The following is an 18567-nucleotide window of genomic DNA, read 5'->3' on the forward strand; positions in this document are numbered from 1 at the left end:
AGTGATCCAGGATCGCACCATTGCACTCCAGCCTGGGCAACAAGAGCAAAACTCCATTTCACAAAATAAAAAAAAAAAAAAGACAAAACAAGTACTGGGGGGGCAGTTACCTAAGTGATAGTGGAGTCATACAAATTTGACATTAAAGCTAATGATAATGTGAAAATGTAAAAACGCTTGTGGCTTAAGAGTTGTTAAAAACCTGGAAATTTGCTAATAATATAAAGGTTCAGTGAAAAAAAAGCAGTATAAGAAATTTTATGCATAAGCTTATCCAAGCCGTAAGAGAAACCCTTGAACTCAGGAAAGAGTGTTTAATATATCAGTAGTGTTAAGAGGAGCTGCATCCTCTATGTGCGATCGTAATGAGTGACTTTTTTCATCCCATTTATGTTTCTATGAGCTTTCTGAACTTTCTAAAGTGAGCAGATATTGGTTTTATAGTCAGGGAAAAAAACAGCCTGTTCCATTACGGTGTGAGGATGAGGACTGTGATGTTTAATTTTATGTGTCAATGTGGGGGGCATTTGGGGATTAGATTAACGTTTAAATTAGGGAGCTCTGAGGAAGCAGCCTGCCCTCTGTAATGTGGGTGGGCCTCATCCAATCAGTTGGGGCCCTCGATGGAACAAAAACACTGTCCTCCCTGAGCCAGTGAAATCTCCCTAAATTCCTGTGGACACCTTCACACTTCACCTGCACCATCGGCTCTCCTGGGTCTCCACCTGCGGGCCACACTGCAGGTTTCAGACTTGCAGCCTCCATCATTACGTGAACCAATGCCTTCTAAGAAATATGCTTCTACGTACATACATCCCATTAATTCTGTTCCTCTGGAGAATCCTGACTCATATGAGGACAGGCAAGAAGGGATCTGTCTCTTCACTGGCAGGAGGCTAGAGAGGGAGGGCTCAGAAAGCCCCGGGAACACAAGCTGCCAGCAGAAGGTTTCATGGCAGGAAGTCAGGGTTCTCCAAGGAAACGATATCAGTTAGATTCAGACAAACAAAATGCAAGCAGAGCAGGGCCTGTGGCGTAACAGTGATGGGCTCCATATATTTCTGGCAAAAAGAGGTGTACAGATGACAGGTCATCCCCGCCCACTGTGGTGCTCCTCTGCCTTCCAACAAGCAACAAGAGTGCAAAGCAAAGGGAGATGGAGACACATCCTGGTCTGCTGGGAAGAGACCTTTGTGAGGGTACATTTATGAAGCACCTGCTGTATTCCAGAAGTAGACAGGCATGCCTTCAGACTTCAGCTCTGCCATTTACTAGCTATGCGACTTTGAACAAGGCCCTCACGCCTTTAAATCCGTTTTTTCACCTGTAGCTGCAAATAACAATACTAACTACACAGTCTGTAAAATGACTAATTCAAGCTTAGCACAAAGCAGGCAGTTAAGATGGGAAGCATAATTGAATTTTTCTTTCTTTCTTTTTTTTTTAAGTGGAAGTGCTGAAATTCTCAGAGAATGTTATCAAACTCTGAAGGAGACCCCAATCCACTGCGAGGTCACTGTCCCCACCCAGCAAGAGCAACGCCCTTACCTTCTCCAGTTCCGCCTTGTGCACCGGGGAGCTCGGTGGAGGAGGACACTCTGAATCTGCGGGGCCACTACAACCACTATAGGCTTCTTTGATCACCTATAAAAAGCAGAGACACTTTGTGAGTATGACCGAGGGCAGAGACACTTAAAAACTTGAACTGTGAGTTGTACAGACAGAGCCACAGGGCACGGTAGGGAAATTGATGGACTCAAAGCACCCGGCTCTGAGTTCCAGGATGTCAGGTATGCATTTGTTCAGTTACCCACGCATTAATTCACCCAAAGTCTATCAACGCTGGCACCAACACAGGGCGTGGAACATGCATCTACGTTTCCTGCTGGTGTGGAGTTTCATTCCATGTAATTTATTTATCACCATGAAAAATAAGGGTCACCAAAAGAATGACGGCAACATGAGGCAGCAGTGAGTGCCACCAAGAATAAAAGATGGTGGGTGGTTACTTTAGATCAAGAGACCCGGGGGCCTTATGCAATGACGTTGAAGGGTCCAGCCTGTGAACAAGCGGCGGGAAAGGGCTCTGGGCAGCAGAACAGCTGGTGAAAAAGCCCTGCGGTGGATGTGAAGAGTTTGGGAATAACCCGGAGTGCAAACTGGCAGGAGGAGAGAGAGAGAACGTGGTAGGAGATGAGGCGGGAGGCCAGTAGGAGCCTTCAGGCCCAGGAGAAGACAGGCCCTGGGAGCATTTCAAGGAAAGGAGGGACCGGATTCAAGAGCACTGACTAGGACCTGCCGCCTGGGATTCATCCTGGCTTTAACCTTGGACAAATCAATTAACTGCTCTGTGCTTCAGCTTCCTCATCTGAAAAGTGCAGGTGCAACAGTGCCTACCTTCTGAAGGTTAAATGCACCAAGACGGGGCCTAAAGCATAACCAGCACTCAATTGTTAAAAGGCTGTAGAAAGCACTCTAGTTGCTATGAGAAGAAATAATTATACAGGAACAACAACAAAAAAGCATAGGGAAATCCGTGAGAGGCCGTTGCTGTAGCTGTGCAGGCGGCAGCAGGGGCTGGAGTGACCACAGTGAAGACGGAAGGAAGGAAAGGGAGTCAGGAGGTACCCGAGGGAGAATCGCCAGGCCCAGCTGGATCGGACACGGGGCTTGAAGGAAAGAGCTGACTCCAAGGTGACTCCTGGATTCTTAGCAACCGGGTGGTACTATTTACTCAGAGGAAGACTGGACAGAGAAATAGGCTGGGTGGAAAGAAGCCAGTCTGAAGTCAATAGCAAACTTCTAGTGAGAGCTAGAAAACTGGGAGCCACTGGCAAAAAGATGATGCTCACAGCCTTGGACTGGATGAGTTCACCAAGGAAGATGGCAAGCCAGAGAAGAACAGAGATCAGGGAGAAGGACCCGGAGCCCGGCGGCGTTAAGGAGTAGAGTTAAAGGAGAGAAGCTGGTAAAAGGTGCTGAGCTGGAAGGCATGGAGAAGCAGGCAGAAAACCAGGAGAGCACAGTCTCCAAGGAGAGGGAGAAGACGGCTCCATGGAGGGAGATGAGCCCAGAGAGAGAGACAGACAGACAGACAGACAGAGACAGCTGTGACTCCCTAAGGGAAGCAGAGAGACTGGGAGAGACTGGGAGTGGGGAACCGGGTGGAGGAGGAGATGAGCAAAGGAAGGCGTTTCCAAAGTGTTCCTTCTCCTGCTGAAGGATGTTTCCATTTTAACAAAAGGCAGAGTGAGGATATGGAGGGAAGAGGGAGAAGGCAGAGAGGCCAGCACAGCCTGTCTGAGAGAATCCACTTTCTCAGTAAGACTATCTGTTACCAGGCCAGGCGCACTGGCTCACGCCTGTAATCCCAACACTTTGGGAGACTGAGGTGGGCGGATCACCTGAGGTCGGGAGTTCGAGACCAGTCTGACCAACATGGAGAAGCCCTTCTCTACTAAAAATACAAAATTAGCTGGGTGTGGTAGCACAAGCCTGTAATCCCAGCAACTCAGGAGGCTGAGGCAGGAGACTCGCTTGAACCCGAGAGGCGGAGGTTGTGGTGAGCCAAGATCGCACCATTGCACTGCAGCCTGGGCGACAAGAGCGAAACGCCATCTCCAAAAATATATATATATCTGTTATCAGTTGTGTGGCCTTGGGGGAAAGTATTTAATCTCTCGGAGCTTCAGTTTCCTCCCTAGCAAGGGAATGAGTGTCAAGATTACCTGTCTTGCAGGACTATGGTTCAACTGAGACAGTGAGATCTGCTATGGAAGAAGTCTAAGCCAGCATGTGGCATGTGCACGTTCAAACCATGAAAGCAACACTGTTATTACTGTGAGCGTTTTGATGACCTACGATAAGAGCTCAGAAAATGATTCTGGACTAGACTTTCGGACGCAGGGATGGTGAGCCTGCAGTTCAGAATTCCATGCTCGAGGGCTTTCCCAGGTGTCCCCTGCATACAGTCACTACGTGTTTCTCCAACTCCTACTGAGCTCCTCAGCGTCCAGGCCCACTGGGGTCAGGGGGGATGTGCAGCAAATCAGACAGACAAGGTTCCAGCGCTTGCGAAACTTACATTCTTAAAACTGAAAAGTTAGCAGGCAGATTTTTCAAAATGTCTTCTATTCTTTCTAGGACTAAGCTGCAATTTCAGTTAAACCAAAGCTGCTTCTGGGCAAAGAAGAAACACCAAAGTCCCAGATATGTGTGTAGTCATTTTGCAATTGGGCCCCCACAGACAGATCCAAATTCCCTCAGCTTGTGCTGGCGCTGGGATGAAATCCAAGGCCTGACAAGAGACCAGGATAGTGTTTCCAGCCATTTTGCTCCTCAGCGGTTTTATACAACAGAGTGATGTCCACAGTTGAGACTACAAAAGAGAAAAAGAAACGAAAGAAGAAACCCAGAGAGCTCACTGTCAGGTCTCCTCTCTGCTAATGCCGAGGTGTGGAGCACTGAGCAAGCCTGAGCCTCGGTGCGGTGATCTGTGTGTCGGATCTCTCTTGTTTCTCTCGCTTTCATGCTGATTGCTTTTTTGGGCTTTACTCCCTCATCTACCCTAAGGTGATTATTAGGTCTCCAAATGACAAGGCAAATTTTTATTTGATTTGAGAACAAGACTTTTTCTTTTCCCTAGGGAAGGCAGGTTCATACAATGGAAAACTCCTAAGCTTCTGCGTCAAACCCACCTGGGTTCAAACCCCAGGGGGACCACTTGCTGTTTATGTGAAGCTGAGCAATTTATTCTCAGAGCTTTGCTTCCTTCCTCAATAACGCGCACAGAATAATACCTCAGGGGCTCACTGTGAAAACTAAATGTTAAAACAAATGTGAAGTATCCAGCCCAGCATCTCTCCCCTAACAGGCACTACGGAAACCTGAACTCTTCCCACAATTCTATTTAATAGTGTTAAATCAACGAAAATGTGCTTCAGTTATACAAACGCACCTGAACTCGACATGTTCTTCATTTTACACTAAAAGGCTGTACCCTATAAAACATACCCTGCCAAAACCCATGATCTCTGGCAAATGTTTTTATTTAAAAAAAAACGGTTGTCTTCTTTTTTTTTCAGCAGGGGAAGGATCTACAAACTTCTTTGGCAGCACTACTCCAATCATTCCCTGCAGCCTCTCGGGCGGGGCGGAGAGGCTGGCTGTGTGAATGGTGTCTTCTGGAGGAGTTGTGCTTTTTTTTACACAGCTAAATAGAACTCATCTTTCAAGATTCAGCTGAGGTCTCAGGAAGCCTGCGCTGGCCCTTCTGTGTGGTCCATGAGGCACAGCTCCGGCTCCACACATGCCCACAGAGGTCTGTGTCTCCTACTAAGCTATGCTTGTGTTCATAGGAGGGGCTGGGCCTTGCTTTTGTCGCTGTTCCCAATGCCTCCTTCAAAATAGCAACCAAAAGTTTGATTAAAGGGAAAACAATGAGGGAATGAAGAAAGAAATTGGAATTAAGATTTCTATGAAGAAAAAAAAAAAAAAAAGAAAGGAAAGAAAAACAGAAGGAAAGAAACTTAGGCCATTACTAAAATAAGTAGCCTCATGACCAAGCTTCCCCAGTCCTCGGCACTGGCTTCTAAAATCCTCAAGAGGAAAAAGTGTAGTGTTTTTTAAAGGCAAGTAGATAAAAGCCATCTGGCACATATACACTTCCCCACTCAGCCCTACCCTAACACACACACCCTGGCTAAGCTCCTGGCAGACTCGCCTGGTCCCTGGAGTGTCCCCATCCCTCTCCTGCTCCCATCAGCTCCCACTTTCTAGCAGACAGACGAGGCTGCCTAGCATCAAAGCAACTCACGTAATCGCCTTTCCAAGAAGCCTTTCCTGGTCCACCGAACCATACTCTGAATGCTCAGAATGGGGAAACAGACAAACGATCCACGTTTGCTCTCTGATCATTAATTTCTCTCCCAGCTAGAACTCACACTGCCCCGGGAAAATAACAGCATCTCCAGCCGCGCTTGGGAGGATCGCATTCAGCAACCCAGAGCAGGCCCAGGATCAACGTGGGCCCAGCAAGCGGGTCGCTCATGGCATCCCAGCTTCATGGGACTATCTTTCCCTAGGCATAATAACTATGTCCAAGGTACGAAAAAAGACATCGCTAAAAACATCCATCAGCATAAACCAGTCTTTATTCCCACGAACTTTTTTCAACCAGTTGGAGAGGTCAGGTTCTTTTCATGAAACTGTCTTTCTACTTTGGATCTCTGTTGATTGCCAAGTTACACCTGCAGAGTTAAGTCAGAAGCAACAAGCAAAGCACTGATCAATCCAATTCTTTGAACAGCTATAAATGAGGTTTCTATTAATACATTTCAACTTGAAGAGTCATGTCCTATGAGAGGTTCAATGTGTATTTAAGAGAACTGGATCCAAATTCAGAATCGCAAATCCTCCAAAAAAACAAATTGTTATATATTTTGTGGTATTTTGTTTGCTTTTAACTTGAGCCCTCAACTCCAGAAACACAATCTCTGCACATTTTTTAAGGAAATCTGACCACTCCGTTTCTGGGAATATTGGCTCCTGTCTTCTGTTTGACCCCTACACAAAGGCTCATGTTGTCAGCATTTGTGTACACACACACACACACACACACACACACACACACACACAGAGAAAGACTCAGTTAATTATGTCAAGAACTGCTAGTAATGGAAATTGCAGACAGAGAGCAGAAACAAATTTGGCAGTAATTCTTGCATGAGTATGTGCAAAGTCATGCACCGGTTAAACACAGTTCTCATGTTTTTTTTAGACTTGACAAAGGGCGTGTGCAACTTCATTAAAGATTTTTAATGGTTACATTAAAATTATGTTTCACAGAAAGTCAAATCTCACATGTTCTCACTCATGTGGGTGCTGAATAATGTCTACACATGAGTGGAGAGTGGAGAATGACAGCAATGGAGGCCGGGAAGGCTGAGGGAACGGGAGGAAGGGGGATGGTGAGAAATTGGTTAATGGACACTGAGGGAAGGGGAGGAAGGATGGTGAGAAATTGGTTAATGGACACTGAGGGAACGGGAGGAAGGATGGTGAGAAATTGGTTAATGGACACTGAGGGAAGGGGAGGAAGGATGGTGAGGAACTGGGGAATGGTTACAGTGTACATTATTTGCGTGACGGATACCCTGAAATCCCTGATTTGACCACTATGCAATCTATGAATGTAAAATTTATACAGATTTTTTTCCAAAGCTGTGTTTCAAAAGACTGAAAGTCTGGTTCATTAGTTTTGAACAATATGGGATAACAGCAGTTTATATTAATAAAAGACATTTGTATGATAAAACAATTCATGTTAGAGACTTGTTAATTGTAAGGGATAATACAAATATTATCATTCATATTTTTGCTGTTTATTATAGTTTTAAGAATGCATTTATATCATGCTCTTTCTACCTCTCTGAAAATTCTGATAATTATTTCCACTTGATAGATAAATGGGAAAGGGTTTATTGCCTCAAAATATCATAACGAGTTAATGGTATTCCAGGAATGTACCCTACGCTTCCAGACTCTCTACCCACTTTTCTGTCACTCTAGCGCGCTGCCTTCCAGCGCTACCTTCCAGCGCTACCTTCCAGCGCTACCTTCCAGCGCTACCTTCCAGCGCTGCCTTCCAGCTCACCGGGGGTTGTTCCCTTTACGCTGCAGTTCTTTAGTTTTTTCAAAAAATCTACTTCAGTCATAAAGATGTGGCCTTTACAAGGTGAAATAAAGAGTTATAATAACGCTGACTTCATTCAAATTAAAAACAAACAGATAATTTTAAAATCATCAAATATTTGGAAAGTAAGCACTATATTCCCAAATAAATCATTAGTCAAAGAAGAAATCAAGACAAATTAAAAAATATTTTGAGCTGAATAATAAAAGTACAAAATATCAAAACACAGAGGGTGCCGTTGACACTGTGTAGAATAAGACATGAGGCCTTCAATGCATGTATAAGGAAAAAAGGCTAAAAACTCAATTATCTAAGTGTACATTTCAAGAAGTTACAATAATTACAGCAAATTGAGCCCAAAAAAAGTAGAAGTAAAATAATAAAGAAGATAACTAAATAAAGTAGAAAATAATCAATCATACTACAGGAAAAAAAATTAACATAGCCCAGAAAAATATTTTTTGAGAGAACTAATAAAATTGATAACTTCTGGCAAGACTGTGAAGAAGAAAAGGCGGCACAGGGCATTTTCACCTCCAGTTACCACACAGAAGAGCACACAAAACCATCGCTCCCACCCTGACAAATAAAACAAGTGGATACGCTAAAAAAAAGTCCTGGTACATCTGAACCCCTCTGAGCAATGAAGATGCGAAAACCCTAAATGAAAATGAACTAAATCCTAACAGTGAAGGGTCCTTCGTAGGAAAACAGTAACCCACAGGCCCCCTTGTAACTGGTAGGTGGTGGGTGAGGCGGGAACCTACCACATATGGGACAGGGAAGAAGCCAGCCAAGTTCTCACTGTGTGGGCTGGCATAGCTGTTGACAATTCAAGGCACCCCGATGACGGAATGAGTCCGCAGTCACCTGCCAACTCTCTCCAGGGTCTTTACTGGGTATGCAGGTACAGCACAGAAGCTGGCGCCGAGGAAACAAGAGTTCAGAGATGCCCTGCCCCGCCCCGCCGCCCCCAGAGACACAGCCCTTCTCCCAGGTGCAAGGCAGTCGCCCAACAGGGGAAGGCAGGGCAGTGGAGAGAAGCCCTGCCCAGGAGGCCCAGGCTTTCCAGAGCATCCACAGCTGGAGACAGAGCACAGCACAGCGGGATTTCGCCCAAGGCACAAAGAGCCAGAGGCAAGACTGCAGAGAAAAGAGACCACCTTAGCAAGCCAAAAAGCTGGCTGGTAGGCCAAAACCAAAACCAAAATCAAGCTGGTTTAGAAAGCTGGCACTTGTCTGTAGCACACAAAAGAGATCTTCAGATTTTCACCACGGGTCTTGGGTCCCAAGCCATGCCATGCAGACGGGAAACTCCTGATCCGACATGTCAACGGTGTGGAAGGCAGTAGTGGAGTGAGGCAAGGTGAATCTGCAACCAGATGCAGCCCCTCCCCACCTGAGAGCCAGATACAGGCTGCCAGTGGGGAGCAGGGCAGGAGGGGGGCACGCCTTTCTCCAGGGAAATACGACTCTCGTCAGTCTCTGCTGTTCTTCTACACAAAATGCACAGAATGTCATAGAAACTGCTGAGACAAATTCAACAGAGGCAGGCCAAGAGGTGGGCCCGACATTGGAATGACCAAAGATGTTAAAATAACTAAAATAAAAATGCCGAAATAGCTCCTGAAAAGGCAGGCGACATAAAGAGATGGAAACGATTTTAAAAAGAAAGAAAGAAATGCCGGAAGTGAAACATGGATCTCAGAAAAGATGACTTCATCGGGTGGGCTGAGAGCCCACAGGAGAGAGAGGACCCGTAAGCCCGAGGACAGGTAAACAGAAGTGTCCACCCAGGCTGAGCCACGGAAGGACTGAAGGAAACCACAACGGAGTATCCACAATCTACGGGAAGCATCAGAGGACCCAACACACCTACAGATACAACTTCAAAAGGAGAGGACAGGCCGGGCGCGGTGGCTCACGCCTGTCATCCCAGCACTTTGGGAGGCTGAGGCGGGCGGACCACCTGAGGCCAGCAGTTTGAGACCAGCCTGACCAACATGGAGAAACCCCCTCTCTACTAAAAATACAAAATGAGCCACACGTAGTGGTGCATGCCCGTAATCCCAGCTACTCAGGAGGCTGAGGCAGGAGAATCACTTGAACCCGGAGGTGGAGGTTGAGGTGAGCCGAGATGGTGCCATTGCACTCCAGCCTCAACAACAAAAGTGAAACTCTGTCTCCCAAAAAAAAAAAAAAAAAAAAGGAAAGAAAAGAGAGCGGAGAGAAAAAGTAAGGCAGAAAAAAATGTGTGAAGAGAGAACAACCAAAAGCTTCCCAAAGTGAAGCTTTTGAGAGACATCAACCCATGAAACAAAGAAGCATAACCAACTCCAAGAAAGATCAAAAAGAACCCACACCACTGCACCGAGACACATCACATCCGCTGCTGAAAACCAGATGTGGAGAACAAATCTTAAGAGGAGGCGGGGGGGGGAAGGACACTCCACACCCGCAGGACCAGCGGGCACAAAGGGAGGGTGACGTCTCATCCGAGTGAGGGAGAAATGAACACCCTTCCAGACAGTCAAGGCCCCAAGAGTTGACTTCCAGAACATTCACTGTATAAAAAAAGGTTTTCTTAAATGTTGTTTTAATAACTTCTTTGGGGTAAAAGGAAATAAAACTGACTGAATGCCCAGATCTTCAGGAGGAAAGGAAGGGCACATGGAAGGTGAATTCACCCAGGTGAGTATTAAAGACGTGGCTTCAAACGTGTGTGTCCACCGGATTAAGGTTCTGCAAGGACAATGGATACAGTGAACGTATTGTGATTCTTCCTAGAGAACTCTGGCAAAGCCACCATGGTACCGGCACAGCAAAATTAAAGCCACTCTGTGCTCACCTAGGGCTGCTTGAAACCACAAGATGCTAAGAAACCCCTACAGTGTCGCTCCCACGCCCCCCGGCTGGCTACGTGAGTGTGGGATCCACCAGCACCAGGACTCTGCTACGTCCTGGTAAGAAAAGGAAAGCAGCCTCTTCAAAACTGCCTAAGATGGTTGTCTTAGGGTGTTTTGGTTTATTTTGAAATAGGAGAGAGCAGCTTATTCACCACGTTGTTTCTTCTTTCAGCGGACACAGGAAGAGTCTGTCTCTCAGCCTCCCCTAGTTTGGCCAAAGGAGTGTGGGAAGTGGTGGTGTAAGTCCAGTTCTTGACCCCAGAAACATCCTGCTGTCATCAGCTGTCCAGCCTGTTCTCTGCGGGCATGTGCAGAGCCTGCTGAGATGCAGAGGTGGTGGCAGAGGAAAAGCAACAGTGGTAACAGCAGTTTATACTTATGTAAGGTTCATGACATGCTTTCTGCCATTCCGAACACTCTGGGTCTTAGTATCTCGTCCTTACAATAGCTCTAGAAAGCAGATACCATTATTATGCCCCCCTTTACAGATGAGGAAACACAGGCACTGAGAAGTCACATCGCTTGTCCAAAAAACAGAGTGCTTAAAGGCTGGGGCTCAGGTCACAGTCCTAAGAGTCTGACGCCAGTCTGTGCTCTACCTGTACTGTCTGATACAGTTTAGCTGTGTCTACCCCCAAATCTCATCTTGAATTGTAGTTCCCATAATCCCCATGTCTCGTGGTGGGGACCGAGTGGGAGGTAACTGAATCACGGGGGCGGTTACCTTCATGCTCTTCTCGTGATAGTGACTGAGTTCTCAGGAGACCTGATGGTTTTATAAGGAGCTTTCCCCTCCTTTGCTCCGCACTTCTCTCCTGCTGCCGTGTGAAGAAGGATGTGTTTGCTTCCTCTTCCGCCATGATTGTAAGTTTCCTGAGGCCTCCCTAGCCGGAACTGTGAGTCAATGTAACCTCTTTCCTTTATAAATTACCCAGTCTCGGATATTTCTTCATAGCAGCACGAGAAGACTAATACACTCTCTCTCAACACAATACTGGCTCCCAAGTCCTTTTCCTGGCTGTGTTATATTATGCTGAACTTAAGAAGCAATTATAAAAATCAAGTAAAACTTTATTCAAAGGGGTTGCAGAATGCCATTTACCCTAACTGCCTATCTGACTACAAAAAGACTTATTTTCTCTGATATCCTACCACTTCCCGGAGGCCTCCTCTTAAAGGGAAATGGAGTGCTGAGCAAGGGTAGTGATTACCAAACCTGGGTTTGCCTCAGTCATCTGGGAACTCCTTAAACAGAGAAATATCGCAAAGAATACAGATAAAAACAGCAAAGGAAATAAACACAGTTCACAGAAATACTAATACAACTGTAGGCTCTTAAACCCTATTAAAAAATACTCATGTCATTCATAATAAGAGGAGTGCACATTAAAACTAGACTGAGATGCCATCCTTCTACATCAGACTAGCAAAAATACACAAGTTGGCTAACACACTCTATTGGCAAGGCTGCAGGAAGAAAAGGCACTCGATATATTGTTGGTGGGAGGGAAAATTGGTAAACTTCCTAGGAGAGTGCCTTAGCTATACATCAAAATTATAATACGAATGCCGATAACCTTCATGGAAGTGATTACTCCTTCCGAGAATTTAGCCTACAGACCAGCAAAAGTGTGAGATGAGATAAGCATAAGGTTATCTAACACAGAATTGTCTGTCATATCAAAAGACTGAAAGCAACCCAATGTCCATAAATGGGAGACAGACTATTTTTTTGAAGTATGGTCTATTCATACAATAAAATGTCATAGCCTATAACAAAGAAAGAGGAAATGCTCTATTCTCTAAATTGCAAAAAATCTCCAAGATACTTTGTTTAGGTGGGGAAAAAAAAAAAAAAGGTCCAAAATGCTGCACCCTTTCTATGGTGGGGGAGCGGGGGCAGATGAAATCTGCGCTGCTATTTGCTTGCCTATGTACAAGGAAACTCTGTAAGAATACATACAAAATAGTCCTCTCCTGCACTGCTGGGAGAAGGAGAATTGTACAAATAACCTTGGAAGACAATCTGGCAGAGTCTGGTGATGCTGAAGCTGTGCACATACTAACTACAGCAATTCCAATGTAACAGGTGTGTCCTAGACAAGACACAAAACGTGCGGCTGTGGGACGCATGCTGGAAGATCTCACGGCAACTCAGCCTGCAGCAGCAACACCAGTGAGCACACAAGGAAGCAGAACAATTCTGAGTAGAAAAAAAAAAAAAACAGCTGCAGGGTCTGTGGAGTTTGAAGTCATTTACACAGAAATTCTAAAACGTGAATAAAGTATCATTTACCATGAATAGGTGTATATACATATAAGTGAAAGTTTTTTTTATTGTTATTTATCTTTAGAGACAGGGTCTCATTCTGACACTCAGGCTGGAGTACAGTGGCCCAATCACAGCTCACTGAAACCTCAAACTCCCGAGGCTCCAGCGATCCTCCTGCCTCAGCCTCCCAAGCAGCTGAGACTACAGGCTGTGCCACCATGCTTGGCTAATTTTTTAATGTTTTATAGAGATGGCATCTTGCTATTTTTTCCCAGGCTGGTCGTGAACTGGCCTCAGGTGATCCTCCTGCCTCGCCCTCCCAAAGCACTGGGATTACAGAAGTGAAAGTATTTTTTTAAAAGCATACCAAGATAATAATAAAGACCAAATTCAGATAAAAGTTGCCTTTGGGAAGAGGGAGAGACTTAAATAGGGGAGACACGTTTCAATTCTATCTGCAGCATTTTAGACCTTAAGAGGATATAAAAATGATACAAAATAAAAAGGGAAAAAATATTCTTAAGTCCCTAATGAATGTGAATCACTGGAAATCTACGTTGTTTACATCTCCAAGTGTTTCTGATCTAATGACAGTATCTGGACGAAACGACACTAGCCCATCTCAGGTCTCTGCTGGCCTAAGATAATTCTGTAACTGCTTGAAACTAGTTTTGTCATCTGACTTTCCTTTCTAATCAAGACGTCTTAGGTTCCTGTACCATTATACGTAATGGAAGTAACAGCACAGACATGAAAAACAGAGTAACTGAACAATTTAAACTCTTTAGAAAAGATACTTTACCCTGTATTATTTACTTTCCTTTTAAGAAAAATCAGCAAATGCTAAAAAAAAAAAAAATCTTGCAATTACTTCCGTTCATAAATAGAGTCATCATTCTATAATTAGCTAAGTGCCTCTGATCTATAAGTAGCTCCCATCTGGTGAAACGTGACAGAAGATTATTTCACTCCATCAGCATCTGACATCTTGAGAAACTTTTGTTTTTACTGGTCTGTTTGTCAGTGCACACGTCGGCTCTACGCCCTCTCCCAGTGACACTCCAGATGACTTCATGTCAGACCAGCACCAGCAAGAAGGGAGCTGCTCTTCAGTGGGCAGGAAATACTTAACTAACTGTAAGGACAGAGGAGAAAAAGAAGAAAGCTGAAGTTTCAGAGCAGCCTTTCTCGGGTTTCCACTGAGGAACAGCTAAGCACGGAATGCAGAAGGATGGGTACAGGTGACCAAAAGCTGGGATCAGGTGAAGAAAACAGAATCATACAGAAAGCTTCGCACTGAATTCCACAACTGCTGTTCCCGCCTTACGGAAGGGATGGCACTATGGTCACAGAAATGTGGAATAAAAGAGGGAATGGCAAACTGTCAGATGGCCCAACACAATGAGAATGAAATGTGAAGCCAGGAAAATCTGACTTGGACCCCCTGCTTGATCACTTATCGATCATGGTAGCACTTCACCCACCTGAGACTCAGGCTGTCAGCTGACAAATGAAACTACACACGCCTGTTCTGAGGATTAAGGGACAATGATGGCAGAGAAGTTCCTTGTGAGTGTAAAGGGCTTTAGTGAAATTGGTAATGGTGGTGGCTGACGTATAACATATTAAAGCTCTATGCTGGGAAGGCTAAGAAAACTCGACAGTAAAAACTCCCGATCGCAGGACTTCCAGAAGGATCGTCCAGAGGGGAAAAAAGCTCTTCTCAATCTCCCATACGATACAGATGTGGGAAGAGCCACAGTCACTGCCAACAACATGAAAAAGAAAGCATGTGTGTGTCCTGAGCAGCTGGCAGACAGCGGTGGCAGCTACTGGTCTTATCATGGGGTCTGAACCACATGCTTTCCTGCAGATGACAGCGAAAGAGACTGAAGGTTGATGGAGGGAGACCTGCGTGGTATAAGACCCGCTGCTATGAAGTGTTTCGCCACCCCACTCCTGAGCCCTTTTCTCACAACAGGTACTTGCCGGCAATGATGGACTAGGTGGGTTGGGCCAATCTTCCTGAAGAAGACAATTAGAAAAGCAAGATAACCATCATTCTTCACAGAACTAGAAAAAAAATCCTAAAATTCATATGAAAAAAAAAAAAAAAAAAAAAAAAAAAAAAGCCCGCATAGCCAAAGCAAGACTAAGCAAAAAGAACAAACAAAAGAAGGCATCACATCATCTGATTTCAAACTATAATATAAGGCCATAGTCACCAAAACAGCATGGTACTGGTATAAAAATAGGCACATAGGCCAAGGGAACAGAATAGAGAACCCAGAAATAAACCCAAATACTTACAGACAACTGACCTTCAACAAAGCAAACAAAAACATAAAGTGGGGCAAGGACACCCTGTACAACAAATGGTGCTGAGATCATTGGTTAGCCTCATGTAGGAGAATAAGACTGGATCCTCGTGTCTCACCTTGTACAAAAATCACCTCAAGATGGATGAAGGACTTAAACCCAAGACCTGAAACTATAAAAATTCTGGAAAATAACATCAGAAAAACCCTTCTAGACATCGGCTTAGGCAAGGACTTCATGACCAAGAACCCAAAAGCAAATGCGATTAGCTGGGACTTAATTAAACTAAAGAGCTTTTCCACGGCAAAACCAGTCAGCTGAGTAAACAGACAACCCACAGAGTGAGAGAAAATCTTCACCACTGATACATCCGATAAAGGACCAATATCCAGAATCTACAACAAACTCAAATTAGCAAGAAGAAACCAAATAATCCCATCAAAAGTGGGCTAAGAACATGAACAGACAATTCTCAAAAGAAGTTATACAAATGGCCAAAACAAACATACAAAAAAATGCTCAATATCACTAATGATCAGGGAAAGCAAATCAAAACCACAATGTGATACGACCTTATTCCTGCAAGAACAACCAGAATCAAAAAATAATAGATGCTGGTGTACATGTGGTGAGCAGGGAACACTTCTACACTGCTGGTGGGAATGTAAACTAGTACAACCACTATGGAAAACAGAGTGGAGATGTCTTTTTTTTTTTTTTTTGAGATGGAGTCTCCCCCTGTCACCCAGGCCGGAGTGCAGTGGTGTGATCTTGGCTCACTGCAACCTCCTCCTCTCGGGTTCAAGCGATTCTCCTGCCTCAGTCACCCAAGCAGCTGGGACTATAGGTGCCCGCCACCACACCTGGCTAATTTTTGTATTTTTAGTAGAGACAGGGTTTCACCATGTTAGCCAGGATGGTCTCGATCTCCTGACCTTGTGATCTGCCTGCCTCAGCCTCCCAAAGTGCTGAGATTACAGGTATGAGCCACCGCACCCGACCTGGAGGTTTCTTAAAAGAACTAAAAGTAGAAGCACCATTCGATTCAGCAATCCCACTACTGGGTGTCTATCCAGAGTAAAAGAAGGCATTATATGAAAAACACACTTGCACACACATGTTTATAACAGCACAATCCACAACTGCAAAAATGTGGAACCAACCCAAATGCCTGATAGTGAGCAATGCCTGCGCCGAAATCCAGAAGAAGATGGAAATTCAGAAGGGAAGCCTGGTGGCTGGGGCTGCCTTGCCATCCCAAGGGGGCAGCTGAGGGGCAAGGGAGAACCTCCAATGGCTCAGTGGGAAGAGAGATCCAAGTTGTGGTCCAGGGCATGCCAAGGACGGGGTCCCTGGCAAAACACCCACAAGCAGGACGGAGACCCCAACGGAATGTAACTTGGAGTTAAGAGTGAACTGAAAGAAATAGAAACCTACCTTTGAATGGGCCGCGGGCTGCCTTAAAGTTACCTGGGTGGCTCTGAAAACCTCAAACCCTGAATTGAGAATAAACTGATTCTGGAGTGCTAACACCCCCACGCATGTGGGAGAGGCAAGGGAAAATGCTCCTTGGTAGTGGAAAGCAGAGTTCTAGGAATGAAGTTATTTCCATAGGAACAACTGGGGACCCACAGGAAAAAGAATGAAGTTGGACCCCTACTTCACACTGTAGGCAAAAAATTAAATTCAAGTGGATCAAAAGTCTAAATATAAGAGCTAACACTGTAAACTTCTCAGAATAAAGTATACATGTAAACCTTCAGGACCCTGGATCAAGTAATCATTTCTTACATATGACCCAAGAAGCAACAAAGAGCAAGGAAGAACTGAAATCTGCTTCCACATGGACGGACCTTGAAACCACGACGCTAAGTGAAAGAAGCCAGGCACGGAAGCCCATGCACTGTAAGAGCCACTTCTGTGAAATGCTGACAACAGGCAGCTCTACGGAGACAGGAAGCAGATAAGTGGCTGCCTAAGATGGACAGGGGTGGTGGCAAAAGGGCACTGACTGCTAATGGGTACGGCGTTCTTTGTTTTTGAGACAGGGTCTCACTCCTATCACCCAGGCTAGAGTACAGTGGTGTAGTCACAGCTCACTGCAGCCTCAACCTCCCAGGCTCAGGTGATTCTCCCACCTCAGTCCCCCGAGTAGCTGGGACTACAGGCACGTGCCACCATGCCCAGCTGATTTTCTGTATCTTTTAGTAGAGACAGGGTTTCTGCATGTTGTCTAGGCTGGTCTCAAACTCCCAGGCTCAAGAAATCAGCCCACCTTGGCTCCCAAAGGGCTGGGATTACAGGCATGAGCTGCTGCGCCCAGCCAGTACAATGTTCTTTTGGGAGCGATGAAATTCAGAATCTAGATTATGGTGATGGTTGCACAACTCAGTGAATATACCGAAAAAAAAAAAAAAAAAAAATTGAATTGGACTTGAAAAGGGTGAATTTACGGTATGTGAATTATACCTCAATAACGCTGTTATAAAAAAATTATTTCAATAATTTTTCCCCTAATATAATGCCTAGCGTGAACTTGCGATAACCTGGCACAAGGATGCCAAACATGACCTGAACAAGAACAGCACAACAGACAACAGAACCAGGTTCAAACTCCACCAAAACCACTGTCAAACCACCATGCTGATGAGATTCATGAAGACAAAAGTCAACGTTTCTAAAAGAAATTTAACACTGCACAAATAGTATTTCCAGCTTGAAGAAGAAACAACTGCAAATTCTAGATAAAAGCCAAAACGAACTCTAAAACAAAAACCAAAAAGATTAGAGATTCTGGGACTGCACACTACTGCCATGGACGGAATGTGTTCCCCCAAATTCATATCCTGAAATCCTAACCCTTAAGAGGATGGTGTTACGAGGCAGAACCTCTGGGAAGTGATAGGTCATGAAGGCAGAGCCCCCACGAATGGGATTGGTGCCCTTATAAAAGAGGCCCTAGAGACCTGCCTTGTCCCTTCCACCACATGAGGACACAGATGGAAGGTGCCATCTGTGGACCAGGAAGCAGGCCCTCGCCAGACACCGAATGGAACAGTCCCTTGATCTTGGACTTCCCAGCCTCCAGAACTGTGAGAAATACATTTGTTGTATACAAGCCACTCAGTTTATCATATTCATCAGAGCAATCCAAGTAGACTAAGACAACTACCATCACCAAAATTAAGAACCCAGAGAACAGGAACAAATTTAATGGCAGATTAGAAGCAGCCAAAGAGAGAAATAATGGGCTGGAAAGTAACAAGAAAAATAAACCAGGCTAAAGAAGGAAAAAGAATGGTAGGGCTAGACATGATGGCTCACACTTGTAATCCCAGCACTTTGGGAGGCCAAGGTGGGCGGATCGCTTGAGCTCA

The 18567-nt window shown here is 45.0% G+C and overlaps 2 protein-coding genes across 3 annotated transcripts in view; both read right to left on the reverse strand.

Moving 5' to 3' along the window:
- Positions 1–18567, reverse strand: part of GRPEL1 (GrpE like 1, mitochondrial) — a 972139-nt gene that overhangs the window by 776231 nt on the left and 177341 nt on the right. The window lies entirely within an intron of this gene.
- The window catches only part of AFAP1 (actin filament associated protein 1), a 122481-nt gene that overhangs the window by 65475 nt on the left and 38439 nt on the right, over positions 1–18567 (reverse strand). For both annotated transcript variants that reach the window (XM_050792101.1, XM_050792102.1), the window contains exon 7: positions 1549–1644. In XM_050792101.1, coding sequence (XP_050648058.1) covers positions 1549–1644 — 96 coding nt within the window. The remainder of the gene's footprint in view (positions 1–1548; positions 1645–18567) is intronic.

Source organism: Macaca thibetana, chromosome 5 (genome assembly GCF_024542745.1).
Source record: "Macaca thibetana thibetana isolate TM-01 chromosome 5, ASM2454274v1, whole genome shotgun sequence".
NCBI lineage: Eukaryota > Metazoa > Chordata > Mammalia > Primates > Cercopithecidae > Macaca > Macaca thibetana.